Source organism: Dipodomys spectabilis, unplaced genomic scaffold (genome assembly GCF_019054845.1).
Source record: "Dipodomys spectabilis isolate Male_0828 unplaced genomic scaffold, ASM1905484v1 ptg000054l, whole genome shotgun sequence".
In the NCBI taxonomy this organism is placed as follows: Eukaryota; Metazoa; Chordata; class Mammalia; order Rodentia; family Heteromyidae; genus Dipodomys; species Dipodomys spectabilis.
In genome coordinates this window covers 17,043,203-17,059,095 of record NW_024870731.1, presented here as the reverse complement: position 1 = coordinate 17,059,095, position 15,893 = coordinate 17,043,203, and the positions used below count along the sequence as shown (strand labels likewise).

Below are 15,893 nucleotides of genomic sequence, written 5' to 3'. Positions count from 1 at the left end.
AACCACCAAAAAAACGCAGGAGTGCCTCAAAGTGGTAGAGTGATGGCCTTGAGCACAAAAGCTCAGGGACAGCTCCTAGGCCCTGAGTTCAAGCCCCATGTCCAGCAACAACAACAATCCCTTACCTACCAACCATTCCCAAGACATGATATCTTTGTCTTTCAAGTATGTTTTATTCAAACCAGTCATGATAGCTAGTTGTGATTATACATTTTTGCCCCCTACCACCACCATTTGTTTAAGAGCAAAAAGAGAGAGAATGAATTTTAAAATGAGATGGAGAATTGGCAGCCAGTGATTGTAGTTAAAAATTGACAACATCTTTCTTCACTGTCTTTCCCGCCCACCCCCTTCCCCCAACAGCTTTTCTGCTTTGGCTGTCTGGTTCCATCAGAAATTTTAATCATATTCCACAGTCCTCCAAATGCTTGCATCTGGCTGCTCTGAAGGCAGCTTGTTCTAGCCGGTCTCAAAGTCCACTTACCCAGAATCCTTCCCTGGAGACTGCCCGGGGCAGCTGTCCACCACCTGGTTCTTCTATGACCTTCTCGACCCCACCTTTATAGGAACCCATGTTCAAAAGTGGCTGGAGTGTTTCCAAAAGAACTGCTATCAGTCTACAAGACTGAGAACTCGCTAGTTTTGAACCATTGTAAAGGAGACAATTGTTCATGTTGCTTCCAAGGAGACATGCTTTTGCTCTATACTCAGTTTTAGTTCTGCAGAGAGAAAGGTAGAAATTCTACATGCACATTTTGAGGCTGCTTTTATTGCCTCTTTCTTCTAAACAGAAGTTAGTCCTTTTTTGTGTGTTCTATGACTCCCTGGGATGGCTCCCTGGCTATTAGAAATAGCAAGATGAGGATGTGTGAAGTGACCCTCATCAAGGGGAATGGATTAAAAAGAAGAGTTAAGCCCCAAAGAAATAGGCTGTCCGATTAGAACTTCCTTGGCCAGTTTTTAAGTTAGAGAAGGGGACAGAGGGTGCTCCATTCCCTTACCTCCACCCCATCCCTACCCCTCCAAAAAAAAAAAGAAAAAAACCTGTTACATGACAAACAGGTACTGTCAAGCCTCAGAGTCACACCTAGGCACATGAAAAGCAGGCAAGCAGAATGATTGAGAAATGTCATCATGGAATCTCTTACAAACCATGAATGTGAATGTAAGATCATCACTTCAATGTCTCTTCAGCCGTCTCCCCCATTTCTGGCCTCCCTCTCTCCCCAGTACTTCACTTGCATTGCTTTCCTCTCTCATCCTTCCTTTTCCCTCCCATTGAACTCATTTAGCTTAAATCCAGAAAGGATCAGTCCCCAATGAACTGTGAGTGTAGGTTTGTCTACAACAGGTGCCATTGGAATGCTGGTGAAGATTAGCTTTTTAAATTAGGCACCTATACAGTATAAAAAGATAATATCACTCCAGGAAACAATACTACTTGTTATGTGGGGAGAGGAATGTAGGGGAGGTGGCAGGGGTTGGGGGGTAAGGGGGAGTGTCCTGGGGCTTGAACTTGGGGCCTAGGTACCATCTCTGAACATTTTGCCCAAGGCTACCCACTTGAGCCCCAGCTCCACTTCTTGTTTTTGTGGTTAATTGGAGATAAGAGTCTATAGACTTTCCTGGCCAGGCTGATTTTGAACCACAATTCTCAGCTCTTAGCCTCCTCAGTAGCTAGGAGTCCAGATGTGAGTCACTGATGCCCAGAAAAATGCTATTAAAAAAATAAAATACTGAACACATTTGCTGCTCATGAGGTTAAATGAAAGTGCCTCTTCACACAAAGAAATGAAAGCAAAAGTAAAGAACAATAAAAAAAATCCAAATCAATTTCAAGTGCAGATAAATGAGTGGGCTCTTATTCCCTTTCTTTCCTGAGAATTAGGCATCTGTCTTATCAAAGGATGTCCTTCAGCGATCACACCGGACACCTCACCTCATCCTGAAGCACGCATTGTCATTTCTTATGATGAAAGATAGAAATCCAAGGCATAATGAACAATTGAAGTAGTCGGATGCCTGGCAGCCTTGGGAAGGACTAGTTGCACTGCCGGTTTCCTGCACACAGGGTGCATGATCATAGCCTTGCATCCTTCCATGGATTCTGTCCACAGCCAAGGGCAAAGCCCTTTGTTTAGTTCCCAGCCTTTGGGTGCATTCAATCTGAGGTTAAGCTGCCCACCCCCCATTCTACCATTCTGCTAGCCCATCTTTAGGACCCATCTGCAGCATCTTTGCTTGGCCAGTAACCACCTGATACTGTATTCTTCCTGTCTCCAGAGCGTTCGGACAGCTGAGCTGCCATGCACTGTCCTTGGTACTATCCTTTCCTAACTCCCTCAGCAGCTGCTTTAGAGCTCTGGGTTCTCCTGAAACGTCCTGCCAGCACAGCCTCCTGTCCTCTTCCCGCTCCCAGCCACTCACTGCAGTTCTTCCGAGTCCTGTGTCCCACACAGGACTCTGACTCGGGGCTTTCAATTCTCCTCCATGGCCTGTTAAATAGCACAAATTTCAACAACTCTTCATGGCCCCAAGACCCTCCATTTTGATCTGGCTTAGCACTTACAGCCTCTGTTCTAAATCTCTTGCCCTGTCTCTCCATGGATTCCTTTGTCTGCCACCCAAGTCCCAGCCCTGAACCAATGAGGCTTCTTTCCAGCTAGACACACTGCAGGTTATCCTGGTGTGCTAACCTGCTGTCCTCAGCCTGCATCACCTTAGGTCACAGCCTCTGCCACTTGTATTTAGCCAGAGCCATATTCCTGCCATCATCCTGGCAGCTTCTTTCAAAATCAAGAATCCCCTATTTTATACAATATCTCTGATCCTGAGGCTTGAATTCTGGGCCTAGGCTCTGTCCCTGAGCTTCTTTTTGCTGCAGGGTAGTGTTCTACCACTTGAGCCACAGCACCACTTCTGGATTTTTCTGAGAACAAAAGTATGTCCAGGCACTGCCAAATGTCCCCTGCACAGCAAAATCGCCCCCCCCTCACCCCGCCAGGGATGATGAACTATTGCCTTGATAATGAAGAATAAAGTATTTTCAGAACACAGGAAGTAAAGTACATTTTGCAAAGGGTCTTTTTTGTGGCAGGCAAATTCCTTTCTCAATTTTCTACATGATTAAACTGTTGTAGAATACATCTGAACAGACATCCACATAGATGCATGCAACTTGATACTTGCATGTGTGTTAGAGACCATTTGACCATTTTGATAGGGGAGTACACCTAAACATATACCTACATGTCTTCATGTGACTCAATACGTACATGCATGTAACAGGCCATGTATACTTGTTTATAGGACCTCTTTCTAACTCCTAAGCATGAGGAAGGCACTACATAAATCCTTTTACTACACACTTTGTGCATAACGTGCACTTGGACCATGACTCTGAGATATACCAGTGGGGGAGATCAATGCAACAGATACAGCAAAGTGACATTACTCAAGTCCTGCTACATGCAACGTACTGCCAAAGAATTGAGAGCCTACATTGTGAGGGTTATGTAGTCTATTAAATGTTATTCCAAATAGATTTTCAGATGCATTTTTTCTCAAGTACACAAGACATGGAATAGCTGTAAGAACAAGGGTGTGTGCCTTAAAAGCCACACACTGACTCTCAAAGCAAAATCAGAAGCAACTACCACCCATTTCTTCTGTCTACTCTCTCCATTCTAGTCCATTTGACTTCCCTAACCCCTTTCAAACCAGGAAACAATCTAGAAAACAAACAAGGAACCAACCATCTAAAATTTCAGGGCCCATTATTGTCAGAGCTATTGGTGATATATTAATGAGTGACCTAATTCTCAATCAAGACATGTAATATTTATGTTATATGATAAGAACCTCTCTCACTTTGCTATGGAAATATGTTCTCTTTCATTTCCCTTAGACTACTCTGGTCTTCCTACTTGTGATAAAGCTATCTGTGAAATGTCTTCTCTTTCCTTTGAAAGCAACAAAATGTAAAACTACACATAAATGATGCTAAGGTTGGACATTGGAGCTGGGGCACGTTAGGGCATGATGAAGACTGTAGAACACAAATGTCTCTTTCTTGGGGAGCAGGGAAGGTTGGATTGCCTTCTCAGTTCAGCTAGTCATTGCCCTCTTAAGACTTTGGGCTCAGAATTATCAAGTGTCCATTCTTTCACATGAAGCAAAAATGCTGGATTTCGTGTGCAATCTCTTGGTTTTAAATCTTGGCTAGGACTTTTTAAAAAAGACTCTGTAAAGCAAACCCAGTAGAATACCAGTGCATGTGCCCTTTTGATTGAAATTTCATTATGCCAGTCTATTTCCTCTCTTAGTAAATTGCCCTGTTTTTTTTTTTTTCTTGAATTGCAGATTGGAAGATTATGTCAGCTACTAAGAATTTGAGTGTACAGAGACAGGAAGAAGGAGGTTTAACTAGGACTTCTTATGCACGAGACTATGTTATACCAAAGCCTAAGACTAAACGTTAATATGGTTTATTTCAAGAAAAATAATCCAGCACCTGCTTCGCCCTTTTTACTGTCCTGGGACTTCAGATGAGAATCCAAAGTCCTTGTCATCATGTCTGTATCCCTCTTCCAGAATTAATCCCTGTCCACCCATCTCCCCTACTCTACTCCCAACGCATGAGAAGTTGAAGCCTTGGACTCCAGTGCCTGCTGTCTCTCAGCCGGCCCAAGTGCAAAGTGTAAATAGAAACTCAGTGTCCCCCAAGAGGGAAGCAGGAAAGGAAGGATGGCAGTTGCTATTCTGAAAAATTAGTGAAAGGGGAGCCCCCACCTTAGCCCCTATCCCATCCCCGGCACAGCTTTGCTGGGGCTCTTGGACGGCAATAAAAGAAGGCCTCTCTACATTAATGCCAGTTCAAGTCCATGCCCAGTGACTTACACAGAGTAACCCCATCAATGTTAGCTAAATAAATAGATTGATCAATGGTTTAATTAATTGCCATAGTGTTTATCAGAGGGTTAATGACGAGCGTGAGGCAAAACCTGGTTCCTAGTACCAAGAATTAAATGCAAAAGGGATTAGGCTTTGTATGTTAGAAAAGGCTGAGACACTCAAGGTTTTTTAAGTGTGTAAAGAATTGACAAGATTCCAGTGGAGGGGAAAAATAAACTTAAATTGCAAGGATCTACAGCATGAGATGGACCGTGGGAGTTCAGTATAAAATTGGAAGCAAAAGTACATGCGTTGACAGGTTAGCTTCTTCATGAGTGTTGAAATGCAGTCTCAACTTACAACCCATGCTAACTTGGGGTTCTTAATGATTCAAAGCTGAGAGTCTGCAAGCTAAGTCAGAGTCCATCAGAACTGTGTTCTGAGGTTATTCCCCAGGACTCTTCAGCAGCCTGCAGATGTGGTTCCTAAGGTGGACAACACAGCATCCAGGTACACTTAGACCTGCTCAGAGGATTTCTTTCCATCTCAGGTCACAACTGTTCCCTTATGGAGCCAGGACTGGTTCTGCTAGACAAATCGTCTACACCCAAAGTAAGATTAACCCTGGTTGAAAGAGTTTCCTTTCCCAGCTTGGATTTCTCTTCCCTTCTCGGGTAGCACTTTTACTTTGGATCTCCCACCATGCTTGATTGGCTTTATGTTCTATTTACCTAGAGCCATGTGTCTGTCGGGGTACCAGATTTCTCCCCCTAGTACTTTCCATGCTGGTATAATTTACTCAAGAGAACTAAACGAGCCAGCCTTCTGACTTCACTCTAAGAGAAAGCATGGAATTTAGTGGAACCCAAGAAGCCAAGCTTACAGTTGGCACAATTAGCAGTGCAATTACACAAAGCTTTCCTTTCTTACATCCTATGTCCCTGGACGGTATTCTGCTACCTGGACATGGTGGTGCATATCTGTAACCCCAGCTTCTTAGCAAGCAGAGACAGGAAGATCCCATGTACAGGCCATCTGTAAGACCCTGCCTTAAACTAAGTGATAAGCTAGTCACAAAAGACCACATATTGCATGATGGCATTTTTCTGAAATGTCCAGAATAGACAAATTTGTATAGACAATAGGTTAGTGATTGCCTAAGGCAGAAGTGGTGGAGGAGATGAGAGGAATGGGGTAGTGACTCCTAAAGCTATGAAGTTTCTTTGGGGATGATCAAAATGTTTTAAGATTGATAGTGGTAATGATTGGCAAGCTCTGTGGGAGTATTAAAAGCTATTTAATTGTACAGCCTGTGAATTATAAAATTCTAACCAAAAATATGGTTCTAAAGTCAGCTGGACATGGTAGTTCCCAGCAACTTGAGAGACAGAGGTGAGAAAAAGCAGAAGATCCTGTCTAAACACAAACTAAAACAAATAGGGCTTGGTGGTGTGGCTGAAGTGGCAGAGCACTTGCCTAGCAAACTTTAGGCTCTGAGTTCAAAACCCTAACACCACCACCAACCACGAAGTTAATGTTTTATCTTGTCAACCTATTTTTTTATGCAAGATAAGACTTAACTAATTTGACATTTCCGAATGCCAACTAAAAACAACATCTCAGGTCCTTTGTGGGACAAGCAGACTGCTTTCATAAAAATATGCTTAGGTGGCAGCAGAGTTCACTGGTCTGAAAAGTGCACTTGAGCAGATAGAAGATGGCAAAGATACATCAACCTTAAAGAATCATATCTTGTCTTGAGTCTCAACTGTTTTCCTGAAGGGATGGGGGAGGGGGTTGAGATTAGCTAAGCTTTCCTAGCAGTCCCTTGGGACAACATGTGGACACAGTTTCTCACATGTGCAGTGTGGCTGCAAGGCTGTCCTGTTTCTAGACAGACTGATGTGATGATACCCTTTAGTGTCCACACTTGGCAATGGAACGAACTAATGTTCCACTTCCCTTTGCAGAGCATACGGGGCAGCATGTGACTGCTCTGGGAATAGAAAGACCCTGAAATAGAACAGCAAAATGTGGCCATCTTTTATGATGCTGTCAGGTGCACCTAGTACCTGAAAAGAATCCCCGACTAACCTAGCCATGACGGGGGTTGGGGAGAGTGTTATTTCCTGCCAGAAGTTATTTCGCAGTGGATAATGGACTGAGGCATGATGATTGATGTATCATTGCTTGCGCTGACTGATTTAGTTAAATACAATGACTGTCTCTGCATTTATATTGCAGTGAAAAGAAGGTGGTGGGTTGAGTAGGATCATGTAAGCAACTGCCACCAACACAAGTAGACAGCTGTGTAAAAGGTGGGATGATTGAAGACATTTAATCACCTCCACCCACCAAGAAAATAATCTAGGAAAAACAAGAGAGAAAAGCAAACCATTGTTTCCCTAACTGCCAGAATATGAAAGGAGCTTATTCCACATTCTGAGTTAGCATTGGGTTCCAAGGTTCGCAAGAACCTTTCGGTGTTGAACTACACCTAAATAAATTATTGAGTCCCAGATAGAAGGAAAACTTCATTGTTCTACCTCCAACTCCAAAAGCTAAAGCCATCATGGGTGGTAAGGATGAGGATGGGCAGGTGAATTTCCCGTGCTGCCCCAACTCTGGTGAAGGTGCCCCCAGACACAAGCTATAAAGACTTTGGAACTATCAAACATTGGGTTCAGAGGTAAGTGAGAAAAGGGTGTAAGTCATTTCTCTCTAAGTAGGAAGGAGCTGGAGAAACAGAACTCGATCCTTTATACAGTTCTCAAAGACCATGTTTCATTCATTTTTATATTCTCCAAAGTGTCTTCCAAAGTGCTTAGCACATAACATATGCTAAATAGATGTTTGTTGACTTCTTGAATAGTGAGTGATTGAACACATAAACGATTGCAGTTCCTTGTTTTTCCTCCCAGAATCCTCGTTTTTAAAATGTCTGATGGGAGTTTTGGAAACTTTGAAGTAAACTCAACAGATGAATCATGGTTTGCCTGATGCAAAAAGTAAACTAAGAAAAACTGTGATATTTAAAAATATAATCCTGCACATTACTGACTCTCATGCTGAAGTCATTTATCTGCCATCCAGGAAGTAACACTTTTCTAAATGGAAGCTTCAGCAAAGTAGTTCCTAACAAATCATGGAAACAATTGCCTTTCTTCTGTTTTCTTTACGGATTTTGTTTCCTGCAAAGTGAGCCTTCAGTGATTGAGTTTAACAAAAGCTCTAGGAAAATGTCATGGTAAAGAATACAGTAAGTCATCAGTCAATTCAGCCTAACCAATCAGTTCAAACTAGGAGAAGTTTACTGAGATAAATAACTTCCGAAGCACCATGATGGGGAAAAGAAAAGTTTTGCTCAGCCTTTCTCTCATTCCCATCCCAAGAAATCATGTCCTGCTTTGACTTTTTGGACTTAATCTAAAACTTGCCTTTGTAGTAAAGTATTGGTTCCTTGAACCAAACTGGCCCATTAGAAGATGTTTCTGGGGTGTGATATTCTCTCTGCATACAAGGAAAAAACAGTGACCAGTGGAAAATAAGGAGTTCACATATTTGTTTTTATATGTCAGTGTCCTGGGTACAAGAATTTAAACTAACAAAGGGAATTGTGACTCCATTATTTTGGACTACTATGGTGTTGGAAGTATATATGATAATATCTCAAATTGGCCACAAAGTTTTAGATGGCCTAGTTTATTCTGCTTTAAACATCTTATTTAAGAAAAAGATCAGCAACACTTACCCTGGATACAAGAAATTAAGAACTCTGGGTTTCCATCTGTTTGATAGTTTTCAGTAGTACCGTAGAGACCAACCCACCCCCCCCACCCAACGCCAGGATTTTTTAAATAATTTTATTAAGTGATTGTACCAGGAGCTACCATTTCATAAGTCAAGTAATGAGTATATTTCTATTTTGGGGACAATTTACCCCCTCTTTTACTTTCCCCCAGTTGTCCTCTTCCAAGGCCATTTGTTGTTGTTGTTTTACTTCAGAAATGCTTAAAAGATTTCCTAGAATCTTTCCAGCTCTGAAGGTTTCTGAGTTCATTGCACGGGGTGACTCAACTCTAACATTGATAGTCTTTTAAGAACAAGTTCTGAAAATAGCCTTATGAATGAGATTGTGCCATACATGACTCAGGGCATAGCAGCAGTTTCAAATCAACTTGCTTCATGGGACCCTGAGTCTTCCTGGTTGTTCCCCCTGCCCAGTGCACAGATTCTGGACCAGGGGCTCCAGCACTCTGAAGTCAAGGACTGGCCAATTGTTTGATTTCATTAAGTCTTTCTCTATCGTCATCCTCCTCTTAGCAAACCATCTTGCTCCTGGCCAGGAGATGAGAAGGGGTATGGTGTATCTTTTCCCATGGTGGTGTTTTTTCACTGTTCTCTCTGTACCTCTCTCACAGGGTACATCCCCAGCTACTTAGACAAAGACGAGCTTTGTGTTGTGTGTGGGGACAAGGCTACAGGATATCACTACCGCTGCATCACCTGTGAAGGCTGTAAGGTAAGTGCCCATGTGTGCAGCACCCAGATCCCTGCCCAGTCCCGATCCCCTCCCAGGGCTCTACCAGTACTTGATGTGAAACCAAGTGTCAGCAGTCATGGCCTGAGATCACCCAGGGGTCAGTGTCACTCTTCATTCCTGATGTGGTCAAGATCTAAATTTTCTTTAGCCCAAATCATAAGCAAAGACATGAAACATTGCTAGAATGTGATGTTTGGTTTCTTTACCTTTCTAAGTAGCTTTTGTACAGAGAATAACATGAAATTAGTAAGAGTTTTGGTTTTAAAAAGCCTGTATCTTTATCATTACAGTACATATTTTCTTCTCCTGCTTTCGTCTATAGAGGAGCCAGGGTCTGATCTTTTGCAGGCTCTTTTCCCTTGTGAATCTGCATGAGCTGGCCCATCTTTAAGGGTTCCCTTAGGAAATCTCTTGGAGGATATTTACGTTCAATTATGTTCTGAAACTTATCCAAAGTGGCTTTCTGTGCAATCTGCCTTAAATATATCCTAGTCATCCACCAGGTAATTCTGTTCTCTGCAGACCTTTCTTGTGGAAATAACTTGACAAGAACATACCATTCCAGTCACTTCCAAAGGGAGGCTAAAAAGAATCCTACTGAAAAAGTTAAGCTTTATGAAAAATATCTCTTGCCCCTCAACCTAGACTAGAAAATAATTTGTCATAAGCATTTAAAAAAAAGTTTAATTGCATGCTTTACTCAGCATTCCGGCAGTATTTAATGAATGAGGATGAGGATGAAGATGTACTTCAAGTCAGGGTGATTATTTTCTTGTGGGATGTTGCATTTGCCTCTTATATTTTAATTTTACTTATCAGAGCCATGCTATAATCTCAGCGCTTAGAGAGCTGAGCAGGAGGATTGTAAATTAGAGGCCAGCCTGGACTATATTGCATTTAGAGACAGTCTGATCTGCAGAGTTGAGATAGTCTCAAAAAAAAAAAAAAAAAAAAAAACAAGGGCTAGTTGGGGGCTAGTGGCTCACGCCTACAAATCCTAGCTACTCATGAGGCTGAAATCTGAGGATTACAGTTGGAAGCCAGCCAGGACAGGAAAGTCCATGAGACTCTTAATCTCCAATAAACTGCTCAGAAAAAGCCAGAAATAGTACTGTGGTTCAAATGGTAGAGCACTAGCCTTGAGCACAGAGAGGCTCAAGAACAGCGCTCAAGCCCAGGACTGGCCAAAAACAAACAAACAAACAAACAAACAAAAACAATGGCTGAGGACATAAATGAATGGTGGAGCTCTTTCATAGCATGTACATTTAATCCTGGCAGGCCAATAACTTTATGTACAGAGATGTTAGCCCTAAAGCAAAAATTTCCCTAAAAAATTTAGTACAACTCCACTTTCCCTCCTCCCTAGCCCACCTAAGAACTGAACTCATTTCTGGGTTTCCAAGGCCTTTTCTCTGCAATATGATGAAAACTTCCCATTCATCCAGATCCCTTAGATCCGCAATTTGCAGTTCTATAACAAAGACTAGACTAAAGGTTGCTTGCTATGATGGCTCTGAAAATAATGTCTGCAGGGGTTTATACAAGCTGATTACAAGTAAACCTTGGCTATTCATTAGGAGACTAGCAGACTCTCTGTTGAAAGCAGTTTGTTGGTTTGATGTGAAATTAATAAAATTCTGTAATTTTAGGTATATTTCTCTCATTCCCAAAGCCCAGTAATTGAAAATGGCCTTTTTCTTTTTTGTTTCTAAGTTAGCACCAATTCATAAGTCTTTACCTGGTTGGACAACACTAAAATTCTTTTAAATCAGTTTCTTAGGATAAATGATGAGTTCTGGGAGAGAATCTAGTAAAATGTCTATTTCATACTTAACTCCCCAGAGTGGCTCTACAGACTGACTGAATGCACTACCAGCAATTATCCTTAACAAAGGGAGGACTGAGCCTCTTAAACATGCTCAACTGAACTCAGCAAGCATCTCTGCGAGGACCAACAGTATCTGGGGACCTGATTCAGCTGAGAGATTTATTTTCTTTATCTCTCTCCCACACTTTTATTCCTTGGTGGTATGAGGGTTTGAACTCAAAGCCTCATACTTGATAAGCAGGAGTTCGGCCATTTGAGCCACAATCCCAGCCCTTTTGGCTTTAGTTTGTTTTAGATAAGGTCTCACACTTTTGCCCAGGCCAGCCTTGGGAAATGATTATCTTATCTCTACCTCTCAAATGCCCAGGATTACCGGCTTATACCATCACCTTTGGTCCCTTAACTGAGATTTTCTTTAAAATTAGGTCTTTCCATCTCTGTGTCTTTGTTGCCAATCAGAATCCTGTTTCTAGATTGCCTCCAACATAAAACAAGAAAGGGCCTGGCCAGAGACAGAGTATACTTACTTAGTATAAAAACAGAGCCTCTGGCCTGACACCAGTGGCTCACACCCATAATCCTAGCTAATCAGAAGGCTGAGATCTAAGCGTCCTGGTTCAAAGCCAGCTCAGGCAGGAGAGTCGATAAGACTTACTTTCAACTAACCAGAATAATTAGTGGAACTAACTATGAAGTGGAACTATGGCTCAATTTAATAGAGTATTAGCCTTGAGCAGGGTGCAGACCCTGAATTCAAGCCCCAGAACCAGCACCAAAAACAAAAACAAAAAACAGAGCATCCTAGGAAGAGATAAAGGTTTTTCAAATAAAATTTAGAAATAAAATAAAATGAAACACACAAGGTTATGCTTCCTGTACTATTTAAACCTGAAACTTAAAACTTCTACTTCTGCCGGGCGCTGGTGGCTCACACCTGTAATCCTAGCTACTTAGGAGGCTGAGATCTGAGGATTGCAGCCCAAAGCCAGCCCTGGCAGGTAAAGTCGGTGAGATTCTTATCTTCAGAAAACCAGAAGTGGTGCTGTGGCTCAAGCAGTAGAGCGCTAGCCTTGAGCTGAAGAGCACAGGGGCAGCACTCAAACCCCACAGATTCAAGCCCCACAACTGACAAAAAAAAAAAAAAATTATTCTACTTCAAACAATATGTATGGGTAGAATCTTTGCCCAATGAAATCTTCTGGAGATATTTTCTCTGTTGTGATACATACTAGCTTTTTAATGCATTTTTTGTAAGAAGAAAGGTTTTTTAATTTGAAAGGAAGGTTTATCACATTGCTCCATAATACACTCTTTCCTAAGAAAGACTCAGGCTTAACAGTTGTGCACATACTGAGCAAGGTGGGCAGTGCTTAACTCCTTGTACTTCCAGTTAGTACTGTGTCTCAACCACTGAGAAATAGACCCAGTTCCTCCTCAGATGTGCAGAAATCCATCTGATGTTGACGTATACATGCAGTCTGCTCATCAACAAGTCCTCATTTATTCAGGATGTCTGAACCTCATGCTTGCGAAGAAAATGCTCTATCACTAAGTTCTCAACCCCTAAAAGGATTTAAGTAGATGGACATTTACTCTTAGGAGCTAATTTTCCTCATTATTAAAAATCAAGGGAACCAGGCACCTGTGGTTCACGCCTGTATTTCTAGCTACTCAGGAGGCTGAGATCTGAGGATCTTGGTTCAAAGCCAGCCCGGGCAGGTAAGTCAGTGAGACTCTTATCTCCAATAAACTATTCAGAAAACCAGAAGTGGCACTGTGGCTCAAGTAGTAGAGTGTTAGCCTTCAGCTGAAGAGCTGAGAGACAGCACCCAGGCCCAGACTTCAGGCCCCATGACTGACAAAAAAAAAATCAAGGGACTGGACTAGCAATGTGGCTTAGTGGTAGAGTGTTTGCCTAGCATGCATGAAGCCCTGGATTCAATTACTCTGTACCACATACACAGAAAAAGCTGGAAAGGGTTCTGTGGCTCAAGTGGTAGAGCATTAAGCCTTGAGCAAAAGAAGCTCAGGATCCCAGTCCACCTTCTAGTCTGAGGCTGGGCTTGGTATTTTAGTCCTTTGTTTCGTTGATTATGTCATTGAGTATCTTGTTCATAATGTCGTCTGGAAGATAGAAAGATGTGAATGGCTTTGCAGCACTCTTTGCAGTACTGTGCCCCTCACAAGTGCTTGCTGTCATTATCAATTCCTGCTGCTGCAAGTCAGAGTTCAGGTGCTAGGACCCGGTGATCATGTCCAGAAAGATCCAGCATAACACCCTTGAGAATATTAATGTCCGTGGCTCAGATCTAGAACCAAATAGCATCAGAAAGAAAAAGAGAAGCATGGAGCTTGAAGGTAGGTCTATAGATACTGGAAGAAAAGACAGTTATAAGAAGAAAATCCCAGATTCACTAAGCTAAGGTTCTGGGTAGAAAACATAGAATCCCACCCCCTATCCCTACACCTACCCCCCTGCAAACTCTTATTTGAATAGTGGCTGGTCACAACCATGTCCAGAGTCAAAACAAAAAATCAAAATGTCTAAATGCAGTAATTTTTAAATGTTTAACTACTGGTAAAGTTATTAAAGTATTTGTGCCCACAGCTCTAGTTAGCAACATAATTATGAAACTCCAAATAATATATTATCACTCAATATATAATATAGAAATACAAGCACTCAATTCTTCCTTTGACATTTTTCTTGAACAAACATCAAAAATACGTTGACCCTACAGTCTTGAGACAACACCTTCAGTTTACATTGGGCTTACTGTCCTATGTTTGAGGCTATAACTGGATATATTCAAATTAAGGTCCTAACACATTGAAGTCCAAGACCATTATATATTAATTATGTGGACACCAAACTACAGAATCACTTATTTTTAGAAAATATGAAACTGTTGTTTTGGGCCTTTTTTCCCCCATATAGGGTTTCTTTAGAAGAACCATTCAGAAAAATCTCCATCCATCCTATTCCTGCAAATATGAAGGAAAATGTGTCATAGACAAAGTCACTCGAAATCAGTGCCAGGAATGTCGCTTTAAGAAATGCATCTATGTTGGCATGGCAACGGATTGTAAGTAGATTTCATTTGCTTCGTATTCAGGGAGCGTTGATTGGGGAAGAGTTTGGTTCAAGATCAGCCAGGCAGGGAAAAAAAAAATCAGGAACTGGAGGACAGTGAGGGGAATACTGGCTTTCCCCACCCCTTACCTCCTGCAGAATGCTTCCATACCATCTCCTAATCCTCAGAGGTTCTAAGGGCTGATGGTAGGGCAGAAGGTTAGCAATGTAAGGTTATACTTTGGTGAGAGACTCATGGGCTAGTCTTCCTATTTTCTCAAAAGCATACTCAGGAATTAATTTTATGGACCTTTTTTTTGAGAGGGTCATTGGCAGAAAACATGGTGTTTGGCAATATCTGAAGAATTCCCTGTTGAATGTTACAACATGAGTCATCCCTCAGTTGACTGCTTGTTATATTTTTAGCTGACAACACTGGAGCTGAATCAGTTCTACCCAATTTTCAAAGTACCACATATTGGGGAAGATTCGCCATTAGGGGGTCTCTTCTCCCAGACACTGCAGGAGATGTACACCAGTCACTTCAATTAATCTTAAAAAGAATCATGTCACTAGAAAGGTATGGCCCCTCTCTTGCCAGGCCAAGAGTATATTAATGATTTTTATTGCCATAAATTTTTGCACACAAACGAGGGCTTCCAACTAGGAGTTAAAATTTTTGTAAGGAGTTAAAGCATTTTTCCTCCCTGATAGAAGAGGAAATACTCATGACTAGCAATTGTGTGATAAATAGGAGTTTCTTGGAGAGAACAAAAACATCCATGGAATGTCCTCCTTTGCCCAAATAGGAAAATAGAATGGAGAGTCTTGGAAGAGACTTGTGTTATTATTAGGATGTTAGGCTGGAAATCTTAGCCTACCTCCGGCTGAGTGTGTTCGTTATCTTTAGAGACTGTGGCTTTTGCCAACAGTGTTCCTGATATGTGATTGTACAGCTCAGAACCAAATGCTTAGATATGTCACTAATAATGAGCCATTATTATTGGACATCCATTTCACCAAGAAGGTTAAGATATAAGTGTTTATGAGGTTAGTCTGCTGTGTACAAAGAGTGTGGGTGTCCTTGTTTGTGAGGTTAAGAGCTCAGAGTTTATAATCAGAAAAACTTCTGAGTCTCGCGCTTACTACTTGTGTGACCTCTAGAATGAAGCCGTAGCTGGTTGTGTCCAAGACTAAATTGGATAACATATCAAGTGCAAGTGCAACACCCTCTGATACAATGGAAGTATCTGGGGAAATGAGGCTGCAGCTACAATTCTCCTTCTGTAAGACAGCCCAGGTGCAATAGTGTTCACTTGTACTTCCCACATTTGTAAATGCTTACATAGTTCTCACCATCCAACTCAGACTAGCTTCTCTGGGGTCTAATATTCTATTTGCGGGACAGCTGAGGAGAGCTAGTCATCAGTAGAATGGCCATACGATAATGACAGGGAGGAACTGGAGTCCTGGGCCTTGCTGTATAACTTCAGGCAACTTCTGACCTCTCTGGATCTGTGAGAGGAAAGAGATGAACTGTAATGCCTAAGCCC

General features: G+C 41.8%; 1 protein-coding gene across 4 annotated transcripts in view; it reads left to right on the top strand.

Annotated features, from left to right (window-relative positions):
• The window catches only part of Thrb (thyroid hormone receptor beta), a 376,510-nt gene that overhangs the window by 339,458 nt on the left and 21,159 nt on the right, over positions 1–15,893 (top strand). For all 4 annotated transcript variants that reach the window (XM_042679967.1, XM_042679968.1, XM_042679966.1 and 1 more), the window contains 2 exons: positions 9,315–9,415; positions 14,206–14,353. In XM_042679967.1, coding sequence (XP_042535901.1) covers positions 9,315–9,415; positions 14,206–14,353 — 249 coding nt within the window. The remainder of the gene's footprint in view (positions 1–9,314; positions 9,416–14,205; positions 14,354–15,893) is intronic.